The sequence below is a fragment of the Hylobates moloch genome, unplaced genomic scaffold (assembly GCF_009828535.3).
Source record: "Hylobates moloch isolate HMO894 unplaced genomic scaffold, HMol_V3 SCAFFOLD_19, whole genome shotgun sequence".
Classification (NCBI taxonomy): Eukaryota; Metazoa; Chordata; class Mammalia; order Primates; family Hylobatidae; genus Hylobates; species Hylobates moloch.
Genome location: NW_026652294.1, coordinates 40986330 through 41006651, shown reverse-complemented (window position 1 = coordinate 41006651; position 20322 = coordinate 40986330). Strand labels below are relative to the sequence as shown.

General features: G+C 47.9%; 1 protein-coding gene across 7 annotated transcripts in view; it reads left to right on the top strand.

Moving 5' to 3' along the window:
- The window catches only part of GAS7 (growth arrest specific 7), a 279805-nt gene that overhangs the window by 194974 nt on the left and 64509 nt on the right, over nt 1-20322 (top strand). For all 7 annotated transcript variants that reach the window (XM_032139667.2, XM_032139670.2, XM_032139673.2 and 4 more), the window contains exon 3: nt 18991-19071. In XM_032139667.2, the coding sequence (XP_031995558.1) occupies nt 18991-19071 (81 nt within the window). The remainder of the gene's footprint in view (nt 1-18990; nt 19072-20322) is intronic.

Genomic DNA, 20322 nt, shown 5'->3' with positions numbered 1-20322 from the left:
TGACATGTGGAGTGGGGAGGTCGGAGCAAAAGCAGTTTTCCAGCTGGTACAGAAAATGTCATTGTTTTCATAATCAATATTACTATACTCATGGGCTTCGGGTGAACACCTGCGTGGACCTGTGCTGTGGTTGGAGCGTGGCTATCCTGTGCTTTCTTTACTGCCCCTCTGGGCCATGCCAGACACCTGCAGTCTCTGCTGCGGAACCCCCAGGCTTCTCTGTTTCTTATTCGTCCAAACGTTCGCATCCCCAGATCAACTTCCAGGTGTTAGGTGGACCTCTATCCCGGCCTCCAATCACCCCTAGTCAGCCCCAGCCTTCTGCTTCGTGTTACGGGTTGAGTCGTGTCCCACAAAAGATGTCCAAGTTCTAACTCACCAGTGCCTGGGAATGTGATCTTATTTGGAAATAAGATCTTTGCAAATGATCAAGTTAAGATGCGGTCTTCCAGTGTGGCGATTCCTCAAGGATCTAGAACTAGAAATACCATTTGACCCAGCCATCCCATTACTGGGTATATACCCAAAGGATTATAAATCATGCTGCTATAAAGACACATGCACACGCATGTTTATTGTGTCACTATTCACAATAGCAAAGACTTGGAACCAACCCAAATGTCCATCAATGATAGACTGGATTAAGAAAATGTGGCACATATACACCATGGAATACTATGCAGCCATAAAAAGGATGAGTTCATGTCCTTTGTAGGGACATGGATGAAACTGGAAACCATCATTCTCAGCAAACTATCGCAAGGACAGAAAACCAAACACCTCATGTTCTCACTCATAGGTGGGAATTGAACAATGAGAACACTTGGACACAGGGAGGGGAACATCACACACTGGGGCCTGTTGTGGGATGGGGGGAGGGGGGAGAGGGGAGGGATAGCATTAGGAGGTATACCTAATGTAAATGACGAGTTAGTGGGTGCAGCACACCAACATGGCACATGTATACATATCTAACAAACCTGCACGTTGTGCGCATGTACCCTAGAACTTAACGTATAATTAAAAAAAAAAAAAAAGATGTCTTCCTGGAGCATAGTGGACCCATATCCAATATGGTGGGGTCTTCATCACAAGGAGGAAATGTGGACTCAGAGACAGACACTCATGGAGGGAAGATGCTGTGAAGGCACAGGGAGAAAGCCATCTATGAGCCAAGGAATGCCCAAGGGCACCACAAGCTAGGAGAGAGGCCTGGGACAGATTCTCAGAAGGAGCCAACCCTGTCAGTATCTTGATTTCAGACTTGTGGCCTCCAGAACTGTAACAATACGTTTCTGTTCTTTAAGCCACCCAGTAATGTGGTATTTTGTTATAGCAGCCCCCTGGAAACTGACACACTTCCCCCACCCCACGCTAGTGGTTATCTTTGAATACTGATAGCTAAGCAGTGGTATCATGTCCTCTAGGATGCTGTAAACAGGTTGCAATCTGTCCCCTACATTTCAGTACCCAGCATGGGGTTCAGGTGGCATGAGCAGCAGGAAGGGTGGCTTGTTTCCCCATTGCCTTGCCAGGCTATCAGTGAATGTGGGGTGCAGGCTCTTGCTTAAAAGAGCTGTCTTGGTAGCAGTTCCAAGAGAGATGGATTTTTTTTAAATTATGTGTTTTTGTTTTTTGGTACAAGCTGCAGAAAAGAGGGACTTAAAAAACAATTCATTTCCAAATACTTTTGATCCTTCTCTTGGCTGCTCTGAACCATACCAGAGAGGACTTGGCTGAAGGTCTTGCCTGCAGCTCTGCTGTTTCCTGGTATGTTAAGCTCTTTGCATTTCCAGGATCCCGAAATTGCAATTTCCCCATCTCTAAAAGAGACAGTTGGGCTAGTTTTTAAAACCTTTCAGGCTCTGTATTTCACCCGAGAGACAACCCTGATGGCCGCTGCAGAGGAGGGTTCAGCTCCTGCCTCCACTTCCCTTTTTTCCCCGATTCCTGCTGGCTGGGTGCCTCCCTGCAGTGAGACGACACCTCATCAAGTTGAGGAGAAGGTGCTTGTTCACAGTGCTTCTTTCCAAAGCATGGGATCAGGGAGGGTTGTATTTCCTCTTTTTACTTTTCTGTGTTTTCCAATGTTTCTTCCCTGGACCTGTATTACTTTTATAAGTAGGATAAAAAGCACTTCTCTGAAATAGAGGAGAGGGCTGGAGCTTAGCACCAAGGCTTTCTTTTGCTTCCCATTCCCTAGCATAACCCTCGTGCCCCTCTGTTTCTCTTGATCTTTCTCAGATTTCTGTTTTTATTCGTGTCCTCTTCCCTCTCTCCTGCTTGAATCTTCTAGTTGTATTTTGAAGTGTTGCTAAGCTAAACAAGTGGTCTTATATTCTGGCCATCAGGGGTTTGTTCCAGGGCCAAGCTGTGTGAACGTGAACCTGAGCCTGAAAAGGCCCATGGCTTTGTTTGTTTGTTTGTTTTTATATGATACAAGGAGCATCCAACAATGCCCAGCCCATGTGCTCTCTGCCACTGGAGAAGGAGTGTGCCGGGCTGGAAGGCAAGGAGATGATGACTCCTTGTCTCAGACCAAGACTTCACTTGCTTTCTGCTCCTGGTATATACAAATGATAGGTGCTGATTGATGAGATGGGTGCCACTGCAGAAAGGTACGGAGAGGACAGAGCAGAGGCAAAGCCTTGGGAAGAGGAAGAACAGAAAGGGCCAGGGGCACATGGTGATTTTTGAATGCTGTGATCCCACCCAGCTGGCTCCACTCTTTTGTATGAAGAGTAGATTCTTATTACAAGGTGTGCAAACGCAGAACTTTCTTCACTAGCAGAATTTAGAGACAGATGAAAATCTCAAGGAACTTTTATGACGACCTGAGTATCTGGGGACCTGGCTGATTTCATGACTCTCAGTGAATCCACCCTGTTGCGTTCACTCTTCTTTGCCTACATCTCTCTGACCAACCTGATGTCATTTCTGTAGTTTTCATCATTACCACCCGTTTGGAGGAAATGGTGCAGGCAGAGGATGCTTTCAAGTCAAGAGTAATTGGTAGGTTGTTTTGATTCTTGTGCCTTTCTTTTAAAGGGCCCTACCTCCAACACCTGGATAAAGGTAGCACCTGGTGCAGAGAAAACCCTGCCCTTCTTTGTCGCCTTCTAGACCAGTGCTTCTCAAAGTGTGGTCCCCAGACCAGCAGCATCAGCATCACCTGGGAACTTGTTAGATGTGCAATTTCTCAGGCCCTACCCCAAACCCACTAAATCAGAAACTCTAGGGGTGAGACCCAGAAATTTGCATTTTAATGCTTCCTCCAGGGGACCGTGATGCTGATACCACACAGCATCACAGGACTGGCTTGAAACTGACCATCTCAGTATGAAACAGACCAAGTCCTAGTGAATGGCTAGCAGCTGCAATCTGTTTTAACCAGTCCTCCAAGTGATTCTGATGGGCTCTGACATTTGAGAAGTGCTCCTTTAAGGCTGCCCCTGTTCCTAGCATCTTACCATTCCCCTGCACGGATGAGGTTTTCAGTCCTCTTTGCAGGGAGGTTTTTAAACCTCCTGCAATTTCCCAAGGAATCTTATTTCCTTATTTCCTTCAACTATAAAATGCTGCCTAGTTCTGCTTCATTTTGTGTGGTCTTCTCTATCCTGAATGCCCTTTTTGATGTTTGAGAATAGCTTTTTTTGCCCAGAATTTCTATACATGTTTTACAGTGCTGGTTCATGATAAGGACTTTTTCTGTGTGCCTGAAGGAGGCACAGGGCTAAATGGCCATCCTCTTCCTTGGGAATCCAGCAAGTTTACAAGTGGCTTTGTGGCCACACCGGAGACATTATTGCTGATTTCTATTTCCCAAAATAGCCTTAGCTCTTTCTGTTTCCCCCAAGTCCTGTGAAAAGCAATACTCAGTGATTTTGAACATAATTTTTTTTTTTTTTTTTTTTGAGACAAAGCCTTACCCTGTCACTCAGGGTAGAATGCAGTGGCACAATCTCGGCTCACTTCAACCTCCGCCTCCCGAGTTCAAGCAATTCTCCTGCCTCAGCCTCCCAAGTAACTGGGATTACAGGCACGCACCACCACACCCAGCTGATTTTTGTATTTTTAGTTGAGACGGGGTTTCACCATGTTGGCCAGGCTGGTGTCGAACTCCTGACCTCAAGTGATCCACCTGCCTCGGCCTCCCAAGGTGCTGGGATTACAGGCATGAGCCATGGTACCCGGTCTCGAGCATAGTTTATACACGTAAAGTCATACCTTTTACTGGAAAGTCTTCTATATATGGATTAGCAATGTGAGCAATTGAAGTTAATAAAGGCCGAGTTTCTCAGAAAACAACAACAAAAAGTTGATGCATAAGTGGAAAAATGCCATTTTATGGGAGAAGTTTCCAAGCAGTTGTGTGGTATGATTTTCCATGGAGAGATTATGGAAGCACTGCTTGGAGCCTGTTAAAAAGCCACAGTTCAACATGGTCACCGAAGAATATTCCAGTTGTCAGTCTAATGGTTTCTGGGCCATTGTTGGCCATTTACAGGGCAATATGCTCTGATGGATGTCCTTGGGCAGGGACTGTCTTGTTATAGGACTAGAAACCTACTCATACTAACTTATGAAAAAGGGGCATTTATCAGAAGGATATGGAGGCATCTCACAGGAATGCAGGCGTAAGGATGGGAAAATCAGGTGCCGAGATTGATTGTCCTAACCGTGGGACCTGGTGATGTCTTATGCTACTTCTTTTCCTTCCCTTTTCCTTTTCCTTTTCTTTTCTGCCTTTCTTTCTGTCTCTGTCTTTGTCTTTCTTTCTGTCTTTCTGTCTTCTCCACTTTTTAAAATAGAAACAGGGGTCTCACTACATTGCCCAGGCTGGTCTCGAGCTCCTGGGCTCAAGACACCTACCTTGGCCTCCCAAAGTGCTAGGATCATGGGCGCGAGCCACACTGCCGGCCTATGCCACTTCTTTCTCTGGGTTCCCTTCATGCATCTTTCTCTCCGCAGTCTTGCCTTTTCTTCTTCAGCAGCCATTTGGCAGAAATGGCCACTCATCGTGGAAGAGGACCACCCCAAGTCCTGTTCTATACAACTCTTGGCAGGTCCAGTAGCAATAGCCAAGTAGTCATGCCCATTGCATGTGGATCCAAACTGGGATTTGGGCAGTTCTTAGAGAAGAGTCTTGAACATGTGTAGTTGGATATTGTGAAATATATATTGGTCTTCCATCCAGCTCCCTGGCATAAACCCTTGGAATCTCCAGAATCAGAGCCTCTCATTTGCTAATGAGTTGATGGGTATCTGGGATCCCCTAGGCAGCTTCAGGATGGGAGCTGGTCACAGGAAAGACCAAGGCATGATTAGAAGGTTGGAACTTCAGCTCCTACTCCACAAACCTCTGGGGAGAGGAAAGAGGCTGATTATCAATTCCCAGTGATGACATCAATCGTGTCTACGTACTGAAGCCTCCGTAAGAACCTAGAAAAACAGGGTGCAGAGAGCTTCTGGTTAACTGAGCACATGGAGCCTGGGGAGTGGTGCCTGGAGAGGGCGTGGAAGCCCTGTGCCCCTTCCCCCATCCCTGGCCCTGTGCATCTCTTCCATCTGCCTCTTCATCTGTATCCTTTGTCATAGCCTGTATAATAAGTGGGTAAAGGTCAGTAAAGTGTTTCCGTTAGTTCAGTGAGCTGCTTTCGTAAAAGAATCGAACCCGTGGAGGGAGTTATAGAATCCCTGATTTATAACCTATCTGTCAGATGTGTAGGTGACAACCTGCTGCTTGTGATTGGTGTCTGAAGTGGGGAGTAGTCTTGTGGGATTGAGTCTTCAGCCTGTGGTATCTGATGCTATCTCCAGGTAAATAGTATCAGAATCGAATTAAGTTATAGGACACTCTGCTTGTGTCCGCTGGAGACTTGCTGGCTAGTATGGCGGGGAAAACCCCCATGTACCTGATGTCAGAAGTGTTGAGTGATGTTGGGTAGAGAGTAGGAGAAACAGTTTAGTTTTTCCTATGTTATCAGATGTAGCAAATGGTTGTAATTTTTTATGTTTTATCATGCTGATTGTGATTTTTAAAACTCCACTTAATAGATAAATACGCCAATCTTTTCCTTTTGTGATTTCTGCCCTTTGAGGCCGCAGTTTAAAAGGTCTTTACCAATAAAAGATGGTAATATTTTCTTCTAGCAGTCTTATGGACTGTTTCTACCCACCCGGCCCCTTTAAAATATTAAGCCGTATGGAATTTAATTTCTGACAATGAATGAGAAGGGGACCTACCTCAATATTTTTCAAATAGTTCGCCCATCGTTCAAACAGCATTGACTGATTCAGCCTTTCACCATTGCCTTGAGAAGCACCTCTTTACCATATGCTAAACTAGTCCGGCTGAGTCTGTTTCCTCTTGGTCTCTCTCTCTATTCCTACACCAAGTTTTGTCTGTTTTCTATCATGGAAATTTCTCATAGATTCAAATGGGATATACTATAAAAATATAGTCTTCTGGCCTGGCGCAGTGGCTTATGCCTGTAATCCCAGCACTTTGGGAGGCCGAGGTGGGCAGATCACCTGAGATCATGAGTTCGAGACCAGCCTGGCTAACATGGAGAAATCCTGTCTCTAATAAATATGTAAAAATGAGCCAGGTGTGGTGGTGCATGTTTGTAATCCCAGCTACTCGGGAGGCTGAGGCAGGAGAATCGCTTGAACCTGGGAGGCAGACGTTGCAGTGAACCAAGATCACGCCACTGTACTTCAGCCTGGGCGAGAGAGCGAGACTCTGTCTCAAAAAAAAAAATATATATATATATATATATGTGTGTGTGTGTGTGTATACTTTTTTTTAAATTATACTTTAAGTTTTAGGGTACATGTGCACAACATGCAGGTTAGTTACATATGTATACATGTTGGTGTGCTGCACCCATTAACTCGTTATTTAACATTAGGTATATCTCCTAATGCTATCCCTGCCCCCTCCCCCCACCCCACAACTGGCCCAGGTGTGTGATATTCCCCTTCCTGTGTCCATGTGTTCTCATTGTTCAATTCCCACCTATGAGTGAGAACATGTGGTGTTTGGTTTTTTGACCTTGCGATAGTTTGCTGAGAATGATAATTTCCAGCTTCATCCATGTCCCTACAAAGGACATGAACTCATCATTTTTTATGGCTGCATAGTATCCCATGGTGTATATGTGCCACATTTTCTTAACCCAGTCTATCATTGTTAGACATTTGGCTTGTGTATTCTTTTGGCACATTTGCCTTGCATATACAAGCACAGACGTTTTATTTGTGCTCTTTTGTTAACGTGAGAACCTTTGTACATGTTTTGGAGGCTTTCACTCCAGCACACACAGGACACCTCATGCACTTCAGCAGCTCCACAGAATGCCACCCTGTCAATACATCATTGTCCCCTGTTGGTGAACATTTAGGTCACTTCCCAAGAGTCTTTTCCCTCTAATGAAAAGTGCTCCACAAAATACCTTCATACTTACATTATTGCACACCTAAAACTGTCGTTAGGCCAAAAGACGTGCATTTGGGCTTTTGATGGATATCTCCAAATTGCCTTTCACAGACAGGCATTCTCACCTGTTTTTGCAGATCCTGGTTAGATAGGGGTTATCAGTCACAAAGGAGCTTATTTTCCCCATGGATGAAAACATAGTGTCTTACAGTCTTAGCTTGTATTTCTCCAATTTTGAATGAGAATGAGCATCTTTTTTTTTTTTGGTTATTGATCATTTGCAATTGTTTTTTCTGTAAATCACCTGTATATGTTCTTTGCTCTTTTTAAACTGGGTTGCTCACTGATAGGTAGTTCATATCACATGAAGGGAAAAGAGGCTTTATCTGTCTCCCTGGCCCCCTTCTTGATCTTTCCCTCTGTCTCTTTATCTTTCTTTTTATCTACATGCATATACACATGTATCTTTAAGAATCAGCCATTAGCCATGTTACTGAACGTAATTCTAATAGTTGATTTGAGCTAAGTCTTCATTCATTTATCAAACAATTACTGAATGTCCTTGGTGCCCGGGAGACAGGTCCGCATTTATTCAATACAGTCACAACCTCAGAATACATCTGGTGGGAGGGATAGGTATGAAAGCAGGGGATGTAGCTGAGGCAGAAAGAGATTATTCTTCCAGCCAGCCTGTTAGCTCCCTAGGGCAGAGACGATGCTGTGAGCCCCATTGCTGCTCCCCAGTGCTCAGAAAGTCTGAATGAATTGACAAGGAGCCTAGGGACCGGACTGGTAGGCCACCTGGACTCTTCCGGTGCCATGTCACAGTGAGAATAGCTGGCTGCCTCACTTTCCCTGTCAGCTCCAAACACCTGGGAACCGGATTGCTTAAAACTTGTCTTTCCTGTTCTCTGACTCAGGACTTGGCCCTCAGGGGCTTAAGATAAGACTTTGGGAAGGAGACCACACCCTGCTAGAGGCACCTCCCCCACTCCTGCTGCCTGTGCCCACACACTGGAACCTTCTCCCCGGAACCTTTTCCCTCTGGGCTTCCCTCACTGTAGCACTCACTGCTTTTGTGCCTTCTCCTTTCTCCTCATCTTCACCTATTCTAGAAAGACTCTGAGGACTCAGTCATGCTCATGGGTTTGTGGCAATCTCTTCTAATTCATATAGCACCCCTGGGAACTCAAGTAGGTAGCAAAGACCCATGTCAAAGCCATGGCTCTTAGAAGGTTGGGGTAACATCTGGGGAGTTCCTTAAATTACTCTACATTGCTACCATGTACTTTGCCTGATCCTAAGTCTGACCCACCCCCTGGGGCTTTTGTCTGGGCCCAGGTACCTCCTGATCCTTGGCTGGGTTCCGTGACTGTCCTACTATGGACTATACTAGTTTTCCCCACATGTGGTTAGTCACTGAGATCGCTTGATAAAAATGATGATTTGAGTTCCTCCCAGCCTACTCAACCAGAAGCTCCAGGTGTGAGGTCTGGGCATCGGTATTTCCAACAAGTGGCCCCAGTAGTTCTGGTGAGTGACTGGATTGGGAAATGAGACCAGAGCTTTGCCAAACACCTGTGCTTAGGTTCTGGATCTGGAGCATCCAGGCTTTGGATTCGATAAGGTTTCTTCTCAGTTTCTCAACCATCAGATGGGAGTCATATGCGTGAGCTGGCAGTGGGTTACCAACACCTGTTGTCTCGGTGACAAGACACATTTCTCCAACATTGCAGTCAACCTTCCTTGCCCTTCAACCCAGGTTTGGGTCAGTGATCTTTTAAATGCTCACGGATTCCCAGTGTATTTGCACAGGTCTACACTCTGTAAGGAGGCTGGTAGATCAGGGATCCTAATGGGGATTGAGAGACAGGCTTGGACAGCTCCAGGCAGCACCCCCTACCCCCTGTGACCCTTCGAATTCCTTGGCTATTCCTAGATTCCTGGCCCTGCTCTTTCACAGGCCCTCTGTGCAGGCTGGAGCCAGACCAGAGCTTGGTTCTGGCAAATATCAAAGGGTCAGGGCACTGACAGGGCCTCCGCTTCATCCTGTCAGTAACACAGTTTCTGTATCATCTGTGAAATGGGCACAGGAGCCCCTGCTCCCCACTGAGATTATAGGGTTGCCCTAAGAATTTTGTAAGCAGCTGTGAGTGGGAAGTTGGGGACCACTCATAGTGACGTCTCCCTGGTTAACTAAGGGGTAGCCTGACACTGCAGCAATGCTGAAGAAGGCATTCTAGCCCCATCTTCACCCCTAGCACCCCTCTTTTGGGAGATGTGCTCCTTGTAGGCATCAAAAGGAGGGGTGAGGCAGGGATCCAGCTTCTGGGGTAGAAGTTGGGAAGTAAAGAAGAGGAAGGAAGGAATGGAGGTGGTTTTGGTTTTCTGTTTTGTCTTATTGTTATTCTTAGTGTCTGTGAGGGCTTACTCTGTGTCAGAAACTGTGCTGAGAGCTGTATGTACCTCACTGAGTCCTGTCCTCAGCAGGAAGCTGGGACCCCTATAGCTATCCCGTACTTTACAATAGGGAAACCGAGGCCGAATAACACGGTCATTGTTAAAAAGAATAGATCTGGGATTTTTGAACATCTGTCTGTAAGATGCCAGCGCCAGAGCTCTTAATGAGGGATTCTGAGACCTGAGAGTATACCAGAATCACCCAGAAGGCACCCAACAGGTTCCAGATAATGCTGATGCTGCTGGTCCGGGGACCATAGTTTGAGAACTACCGCCCTGGATGATCCAGTCTGGCCCCTGTTACCTCTGACCTCATCTTCTTCTATTCTCCCTTCCCCACAATCCTCTTCAGCCACACTGTCCTCCTTGCTGCTCTCTCTAAGGAAGGACATGCTTCTGCCTCAGAACGTTTTTATTTTATGTTCCCTTCATTTGGGATTCTCTTCCCTCAGGTATGTGTGTGGCTTGCTCCTTCCCTCTGTGATAGGAGCCTTCCAGGATGGCCCCCAACACACCCACCTCCTGATACACTCCTGTGTCATCCCTTTCTACCTTCCCTCCTGAGTGGTCCATGAGACTAATAGATTCTGGCAGTCATGATGGAGTGTCACCTTTGAGACTAGGTTGTAACAGATATTGTACCCTTTGCCTTGCTTTCCCCTGGCTCACTTGCTCTGGGCAAAGTCAGCAGCCATATTTTGCATAGCCCCCTGGCAAGGAACTTTTGGCTCCTGCCAGCATCCGTAGGGCGAGCTTTCTTTTTTCTTCTTTTTTTTTTTGAGGTGGAGTCTCGCTCTGTTGCCCAGGCTGGAGTGTAGCGGTGCGATCTCGGCTCACTGCAAGCTCCGCCTCCTGGGTTCACACCATTGTCCTGCCTCAATCTCCCCAGCAACTGGGACTACAGGTGCCTGCCACCACGCCCGGCTAATTTTTTGTATTTTTAGTAGAGATGGGGTTTCACGGTGTTAGTCAGGATGGTCTGGATCTCCTGACCTCGTGATCTGCCCGCCTTGGCCTCCCAAAGTGCTGGGATTACAGGCGTAAGCCACCGTGCCCAGCCAGGGCAAGCTTTCTTACAAGTAGCTCCTCCAGCCCCAGTCAAGCCTTCAAATGAGGCAGCACCCACTGACGTCCTGACCCCAACCTCATGGGGGAGCCTGAGGCAGAATTGCCCAGCTAATCCACTCTCTGATTCCTGATGCACTAAAACTGTGTGAAATAATAAATGATGTTTCCAACTGTTAAATTGGGGGTAATTTGTGATATAGCAATAGATACATAATACATTTCTCTCAGATCTTCATTCTGTGTTCCTTTCTTGGTGAGGCCTTCCCTGGCCATTCTTAAATTACAGCTTCTTTCTAATAACACTTTCTATCCCCCTTCCCTGCTTTATTCTCCTTAGTGTATACCAACAGCTAACCTGATATGTTTTGCTTATTTTTTGTCTCCTGGCACAACTCCCTCCCCCAATCCCATTAGAAAATTTTTAAGTTTTCACTTATGGAAAATTTTATACACACACACATTTTATACACACATGTATGTGTCTAAAATTAATTTAATTAAAGATTGAATGGCATAATGACCACTAGAATTTAAGCTGAAGGAGAAGGAGTTTAACCACTTATATTTCCTGCAATATAACCCTGTGTCCAGCACAGTGCCTGACACAGAATAGGCCCTCAAATATGTGTTAAATGAATAATAATAATATTCATATTGAGGATGATTCTCAAATAAAGGGTTGTTTATAGATTAAAATACATTGTTTTGCTACAGCTCCCAGAGTCCCAGCCTAGAGCTCAGACACGGTGAGTGTGGCCAGAAAATGGTGGTCTTTGTTGTCAGACCGAGTTGCAGAGATGCCACTTCTCACTGAGGCCTCAGTTCCTTCCATTAAAAGTGGAAATGGGCTGGGCGCGGTGGCTCACGCCTGTAATCCCAGCACTTTGGGAGGCTGAGACCATTCTAGCTAAAACGGTGAAACCCCGACTCTACTAAAAATACAAAAAAAATTAGCTGGGCGTGGTGGCGGGCGCCTGTAGTCCCAGCTACTCAGGAGGCTGAGGCAGGAGAATGGCGTGAACCTGGGAGGCAGAGCTTGCAGTGAGCCGAGATTGCACCACTGCACTCCAGCCTGGGCGACAGAGCAAGACTCTGTCTCCAAAAAAAAAAAAAAAAGAAATGACAGAACCTATCTCATAGGTGTTTCCTGACCGCTGAAGGGGATACCAGATGTGGAGGGGCTTGGTGTGACCAGGCGTAAATGGTTCTTCAGAGAGTAGTTGTTTCTTTCCTGCAGAGAAACTGTGGTTGTGATTTAAATATCATTTACCTTTTTTTTTTTTTTTTTTTTGAGATGGAGTCTTGCTCTGTCGCCCAGGCTAGAGTGCAACGACGCGATCTCTGCTCACCACAACCTCCGCCTCCTGACTGCAAGCAATTCTCCTGCCTCAGCCATTTACTTTTAAGAGGGAATTTCAAATGTCTTGTAGCAACGGCTGTACTAGAAGGCATTGAAATGCCAGAGATGGAGGAAACTCTGGTGCACAGGAGGGGGCCAGGTCTCTGTGAACTGCTGCTCTTGTATTGGCCAAGGGAGATAAGCAGGGGCCTCCAGGAGAATGTGGCCCGATTACAAATTCTGCATCTGCCTGGACCGAGGCACTGGGACTCGCTTGGAGGACAGGGCAGCATAGCCTGGGGGCAAGCCAGCTTCTGGGTAGGAAGGGACAAGGGCTGAGAAACGGAGTGGCAGGGCTGCCATCTGACTAGGAAAACCTGGCCATAGCCTAGACAGACCCTCGTTGTGAGGACTACAGGGCAAGGAGAGAAGCCATGGGTAGAGAGACCACCAAACCAGGGCAAGGAAGAAAGAAAAGTTGATGGTTGGGGAGGAGGAGATAGAGCAAGTAGCACAGAAGGGTGAGTATAAAGAGGAGAAGACTGCAGGAATCTCAGATCAAAGTCAAGATCCCAAAGTCCGTTTGCTTCTTCTGCTCTGGTATCTGTGGTTATTTTACCTGATAACCACACGGGGCAGCAGAGAGCTGGCATAAGCCAAGAAAAGTGGACGAGCCCCAGCAGGAGGCCACTGGGGGCCAGAGGCTTGCAGGTGGGCCCATGGCCAGTCACCATAACCAGTGGCTTAGGTCCAGGGGCTCCTTGTGGCTTTCCCACTGGGAAATATTCCTAATGCAGGCAGGATGCAGCCTTAACGAGGGGAAATGAAGCCCGGAAGTGACTATTTAAAATTAATAACTTCTGCCTAGCTCACTGTTTTAAAATTTATTATTATTATTTTAAAGAAGGGGCATCTGTGCTTTGAAAATCAGATTTGCATAGTCTTCAAGCTTTCAACTAGGCTGTCACTTCACAAGTTATTCATATACTCACTCATTCATTCATTTATTCATATATAGAGATAGGGTCTTGCTGTGTTGTCCAGGCTGGACTTGAACTCCTGGGTCCTATTGCAGCAGCCTCCCAAGTAGCTGGGACTACAGGCGTGTGCCACTGTGCCCAGGTGTCTTTATAAGTTTTATTCTATGTGGGGTAGACACTGTCATTCGCCGAGGAGAAGATTAACATCTTTGGCTCTTAGCATTGATGCTAAAATAGTACCTCCCTTAGACTGGTTTCATCCATGGCCAGTATATGGCTCTCCAGGTCTGAGCGGAAGAGGTCTGAATGGAGTTCTAGTTACCACTAGGAAAATATGTGGTTTGTGTGAATTAGGTGGGGTGGGAAGAGGCTCCCCAGGGCACATCTCACTCCTTCCACTCTGACGGCACTGTTCCTCCTAGAGTCTCTGGGGCCTGTGTGGCCATGGCTCTGTTAGTAGAGTCTGGGCAGTCATCCGGGATGACCTAAGACCACAGGGATGGACGTCCAGAGAATGCAAAAGGGCCTCAATCCAGCATCTCTTGAGGCCTGGAGCTGCCGCTTCAGTCTTACTGTGACTTGCCCAGGGAGCCTGGTGTGTCGTAAGCAGATTAGGGAGTCTTGTATTGGAAAAGACCTGGACACGGCTCCCTCCCTGTGGGCGGTATGGTCATCTGGGGTGACTTGTCCTGTTGCTGGTGAGGTCACCCAGCCAGAGCCCCAGTGGCTTTCTCCAGATGTCTGCCTGGCCTGGCCTGGCTCAGCTCCATCCCTGCCCCAGGCTTACAGTGTCTTTGTGTTTTGGGTTGGTCAGATCTCGCCAAGACAAGGAGATGGACTCGGCTGAATCCTTTAGGCAGCTGCATCATCCCTGATGGGGCCCATTTGGAGGTTAGAGTGGAGGGATATGGCACTTACGGAGACTCCAGCTTATGGGGGGTCTGGGAGTGACTAGGCCAGTGAGGGCAGGGAAAGGGGCCTCCCATCGGGTCCCCACATGGACAGCAGCATTCAGACTGCAGGCCGGCATCCACCTAGGGTTTCAGAGCCTCCTTCTACAACCCCCGGAGCTACTGGCTGCCGTCCTGGCTGCCGCTGCTGCTTGTAGTTCCCTTCACAGGAGGGCTCAAAGATGCGGGATGGGGAGAGGAACAGGGACCAGCGGCTTCTCTGCCCAATAGTCCAGATATTATTTTGGGTCCGCAGTGGTTGGTGGTGGCTCGCAGGTAGTAGGCAAACAGCGATGGATGAATGGGTGCAAGGATGGAAGGAGTAGTCAGTGCATGAATTGTGAACCTCTGCTCCAACCAGAAGATCAAAGGCGGTGTCTGCACATGAGGCGGTGGGACTTACTTTTAAAATAAGGTCAATGGTGTCAGCCATCAAAGGGGTGGTGGCAGCAGCACAAAGGGAAAGTTTTCCGGGACCTTTGGTTGCTGTTTATTCCTGGAGAGCTGAAGGGAACATCAGGTGGGAATCTGTCTTGTGCTGTCACAATGTCCATCTTGCTGTTGGCCCATCTGTCCTTGCATCCTTCAGGCCAGGTGCCGTATTTGAGAGGGCGAACTGGCCATGGCTTCGGCCCTCAGGGAGAAAAGGTGAAAAGGTGTCAAGGTTAGGATCTGAGCTGTCTGAGGAATGGACAAAGTGCTGATTTCCTAGAAAAAAGCTGGATGGAATGTGTGTGTTGCAGGACTTAGGTCAGGTTCTCAAAAAGACTTGAGGCAGATTTGTGTGCAGGAGTTTCAGTAGGGTGTGTGCTCCTGGGAGCAACCCCTGGGGAAGGAAGGAAGCAGCATTGCAATGCGGCCACCAAAGAGGCCTTGGCAACACCATGGAGAGCTCTGAGCTGGGAGGGGCCTTCAGAATTGTTTGATTTGAGACAAGGGGATTGGTGGGCCGTTGATCCCCTCTCTCCCCAGTCATTCGATGTGCACCCTGCACCCCTACCCTAGGCATAGCCTTGGGCACGGCAGCTCTCTTTGGCTAAGGGCAGTTCCCTGAGAGGGACTCAGCTATGAGCCTCTGCAGCTAGAGAGATTTGGGTGGTGCACTATAGCACCCACTCTAGAGAGTCTGGGGAAGAACTCTTTGCAGGGAAGAAGAGCAATCTTGGTAGGCTGCATGGTGGAAGAGACATTTTCGTTGAGACTTGATGAGTGAACAAGGTTGTGACATCCAGGGATGGGGAGCAGGAGGCGGCGGGTGTGAGTGAACAATACGGGAAAGGCGTATTTAGAGATCGGCGAGGCAAGTTAACTGGGCCCGAAGTGAAGCCAGTGGGATGTCAGTCTGGATGCAGTCAGGGTTGGGATCCTGGAGCACTTTGCCAGGAGGGCAGTGGACTTCGGGATTGATTCAGTGTGCCATGTTGGAAAGGAGCTAGCCATGGGTTCTCGCTGTGGAGCGACCTCCGGCGAAAGCTGGGCTTCAGGGTGAGTGATCCACTAGCTGTGAGTGGGCGGATTTCAAAAGGCAGGGAGACTCGCTCTGCAGTGATGTGGAGAAGAGGAGAGGAACGTGATGGAGGGGCATCTCCAGGCCCTGGGAACCAGTTAGATATGAGGGATGGGACACAGGGTGGAGCTGGTGATGGTGAGTGAGCCCTGTCCCTGGGTGTCTAGGGGCCAAGGAACCCAGGAGACCCAGGAGGAGAGGGTGGAGAGGGGAGCCCGGTCTTGACTCTGTGGATGTGAAGGCAACAGTGCGGCCTCCAGGCAGGGCCGATTCAACGGGCGGGAGAGAAGAGAAGCCTCCCTAGGAAGGAGCCTGAGGCTGGATGGTGCATCTGCCTCCTGGGGATGCCCACCTCGCTGCTTTTACTCATCTAAGCTGCACCGGGCTTATCTCTCTGTTTTATTTAGTGCTGAGAAAGCACATACCGTGTGTCCAATGTTATCCTAAGTGCTTTGTACAGGTGAACCCAATTAATGCTCTTTCCCAGCCTACTTAGGTACCGTTTTCATCCCCATTTTATAGTTGAGAAAAACAAAATATAGAGTTCAGGTGATTCCAGAGGTCACTCAGCTTGTGAATGGCTTATGTCGTGGGCCCCAAGCAGGGCAGTGGTCTCTGAAGTAAGTTCTCTGAGGCTTCCTGCCCTTGCCAGCCAGTGCATGCCTTGGGGAAGCTCCTAAGCCTGCTGGCAGCCTCTCTCCTTGTCACTCCTAAAAGACCCTACTACTCTCTTGTTTATGTTCACACCCTGTCTGCTTTCCAGATCACCCTCAATTCTGTTTTCTCTCTCTCCCTTAAGACATGAAGGGACCATATTACTCCTGTTATGCCTGCCCCTGGAGTCCAGGTTCACCCTTCCTGAAACCCAAACCATGGGCCTTAAGACCACCAATCACAGCTAGAGAGCGCGGGAGTATTGGAGCCCACGAGACCAAGTAGCCGAACCTCTTTATTTTGGATGAAGCATCAGAGGACCAGAGGGGTGGTGCTATTTGCCTAGGGCTGCACGGTAGTTTAGGAGCAAAGTTGAGTCAAGAACCCAGTTTTGTTTTTATTGTTTCAAACAATTGAATTTTCAGTAATGGAATTTTTAACGAATGTTATATCCTCATGTCAGACTAACTTTAAAAATGGCTTAGCGCTAGAGGCATGTATGTGGGCCTTTGGTATTAATACAGTATCTCCCTTGGGTGGATACCTTATTGAAATCATTTTACATAGGAGGAAACTGAGGCACGGAGAATAAGTAGCTTGGCCAAGGATAGTGGTGGTGAGAGGCAGAGCTGGATTCAAACCCAGGCAGTCTGGCTCTAGAATCACCGCACTAAACAGAGCCTAACCACTTTGCTATACAGCCCCATTCAATGATTTTGAAAAGATTTTAAAATTTATTTTTATTTATTTATTTTTGAGATGGAGTCTCACTCTGTCACCCAGGCTGAAGTGCAGTGGCATGGTCTCAGCTCGCTGCAACCTCCACCTCCTGGGTCCAAGTGATTCTCGTGCTTCAGCCTTCTGAGTAGCTGAGATTACAGGCACGCACCATCACGCCCAAATAATTTTTGTTATTTTTAGTGGAGATCGGGTTTTACCACGTTGGGCAGAGTGGTCTCGAACCCCTGACCTCAAGTGATCCACCCACCTCAGCCTCCCAAATTGCTGGGATTACAGACGTGAGCCACCACGCCTGGCCTGTTTTTATTTTTTGAGACAGGTGTCTTGCTCTGTCACCCAGGCTGGAGTGTGGTGGCACCATCATGGCTCACTGCAGCCTCGACTTCCTGGGCTCCAGTAATCCTCCCAGCTCAGCCTCCCGAGTAGCTGGGACCACAGGCATGTGCTACCACACCTGGCTAATTTTTGTATTTTTGGTAGAGATGGGGTTTCACCATGTTGCCCAGGCTGGTCTCAAACTCCTGAGTTTAAGCAATTCACCCACCTCAGCCTCCCAAAGTATGGCGATTACAGGCATGAGCCACTGCGCCTAGACAGATTTTGGAAAGATAATCACAACAATTGTTACATGAAAAGAATCTACAGTTTGATTTTGTCTTATTTTAAAGAGGAACATATGCTTAGAAAACAAATCAACATATGGATACCAAAATGTTGATGGTGATGACCTCTGAATGGTGGGATGATGGGTGATATTTATTTTTGTGTGTTTTCTTGCATTATCAAATTGTAGTGAGAAAGTATTATTTTTATCACTAGATAACTTCATAAGAAGCCTCTGCTCACGGCAGTGAAATGGGTAGTGTTCGGGGGACAACACTGTAGCTGCAGTATTAGTTTTCTCTTTTTCTCTTTCTTTTCTTTCTTTCTTTTTCTTCTTCTTCTTTTTTTTTTTTTTTTTTTGAGGTAGAGTGTCATTCTGTCTCCCAGGCTGGAGTGCAGTGGCATGATCTCAGCTCACTGCAACCTCTGCCTCCCTGGTTCAAGGTTTCTCCTGCCTCAGCCTCCTGAGTAGCTGGGACCACAGGCACGTGCCACCACGCCTGGCTAATTTTTGTATTTTTAGTAGAGGCGGGGTTTCACCATGTTAGCCAGGCTGGTCTCGAACTCCTGACCTCCAGTGATCTGTCCACCTAGGCCTCCCAAAGTGCTGGGATTACAGGTGTGAGCCACTGTGCCCAGCCAGTTTTATTTCTGATTAGAGCCTGTAGCAGGGCATTGGAAGGGGGAGAGGTGACCAGGCAAATTCAGCAGTTACAGCTGAAATGAGACAGAACTGCAAAATCAGGAAGAAACTTGAAGTCACCCCAGGTGGCAGAGGGCCCCTGTCTCTTTACAGGCCCCTGCACCTCTGTGCTTTGGAGTTTCAGGTAATGGTGGACATTCGGGGAGAAATACCTAGTTGGCAACTTCAGGGTTCCAGGAGAAGAGTGTAGAGTCCCGAGACAAAGTGGGGGTGAATGAAGAGGCAGGTTGGGGCAGAGGATGTTTCAGAGGATCTTGACATCTCAACAGGAAGTCCATCTCCTTCTGGCCCCAGCCTCATCGAGAAGGGCCCCCAGCAAAAAGAAGCTCTGTGGTCATGGGATGGTGGTAGGGGGCAGGGGGCAGGAAGGGAGATGGATGGATATGGGAGCAGAAAGCAGGGTCCTGTCTGGCCAGGGTTGGGGAGGAGGGCGATTGGCTGTCTCTATTTTTCTCCAGCTCTGAGCATCTCCTTCTGCTCTCTGAAACTCAGGTTCTGCCCTGTGACATTCTCTAAGTAATTTTCTTTGTTCTTCTTTCACCAGAGACCACCTGGGAACGTCCCAGCAGTTCTCCTGGGATTCCAGCCAGCCCTGGCTCTCACAGGAGCTCTCTGCCTCCAACAGGTAATGTCTGCTATCTGCTTTGGGGCAACTGGGAGGGCCCTGACACCACATTCAGTGGAGAGGCTGAGACTATGGGTCCTGGGTCTTAACCCTGGCTGAGGTAGCAAACCCAGGGAGGGGTCGGGCCTGGCGGTGGGGGGGCCCCTTAGGTCTGCTGCCAGGCAGGTTGGTGTCTCCCTGGCAGTGCCAGCAGCAGCTCTGGTGGCCTCCTGCACACTCCTCCTCGGGTGCTTAGCGGGAGGAGATGACTGGGGGAGGTGAGATGTCAGAGCTCTTTCCTGTCTGTCAGGGGCAGGAAGACTTGAAATGTGGACAGAACTGTTCTATGTGGCTCTTGTGGACATCACAGAGAAGAAGCTAAAAGGAGGCAGATGTTTATAAGGCAGCTTTCAAATAAAACACCTGAAACAGTGTGAGGGAGACCTTTTGAAGGTGTGAGTTCCCCATCTGCAAAGGTAATCAAGCAGAGGCAGTTGAGATGGACATTCTTTTTTGTTCGTTTGTTTTTATTTTGAAACAGGGTCTCATTCTGTCACCCAGGCTGGAGTGCAGTGGTGCAGTCTCGGCTCACTGCAACCTCTGCCTCCTGGGAATTTAATCTTTCAATGCCTTGAGCGTGACATCCTCAGCTTCTGTGGAAGGGAGGTGAGAGCCTGCGTAAAGTTCTCGGAAGACAAAGTAATCCCTGGTCTAAATAGTTTACCTGAAGCAGCACAGGGAACCACAGGAAGGACCAAAGGTAATCACAGGACTCTGGAATACTGGATAGAAAGAGGGAGGCAGGACACAATGCGAGTGACCAGATCCTCACCTTTCAGAGCGGGGAGTCTTTGGATATTGTCTGGCATTGAGACCTGAAGACAGGAAAGTGCACATTCAAAGCGTATTGCTTAGGCATATGACAGGTGCCAGCAGAGGAGCTCAAAACTGGACATGATGGGAAAATATTACCTCTAGAAAATCAGCCAGGGCGTGGGAGAGGTGATAGGAAGGTGGGTGTTTTCTATCAAAAATTATTTTAGGTTTTCAAAAGCATTTTATTTATATTTATATTATTACTTAAATTTTTAAAAAATTAAGAAAGGAACCCCCTGTGGGGGAGGGACATGGGGCAGCTGTGACGGATTTCCTAGGGAGATAGGGAGTGCTGCTGTCTCAGACCAAGTCCCCAGAAATGGGCCCTTTCATGCTGTAGCTGCCGCGTGACAGCAGGCAGTTCTGAGCCCACTGGCTTCTCTTTCACTGTTCTTG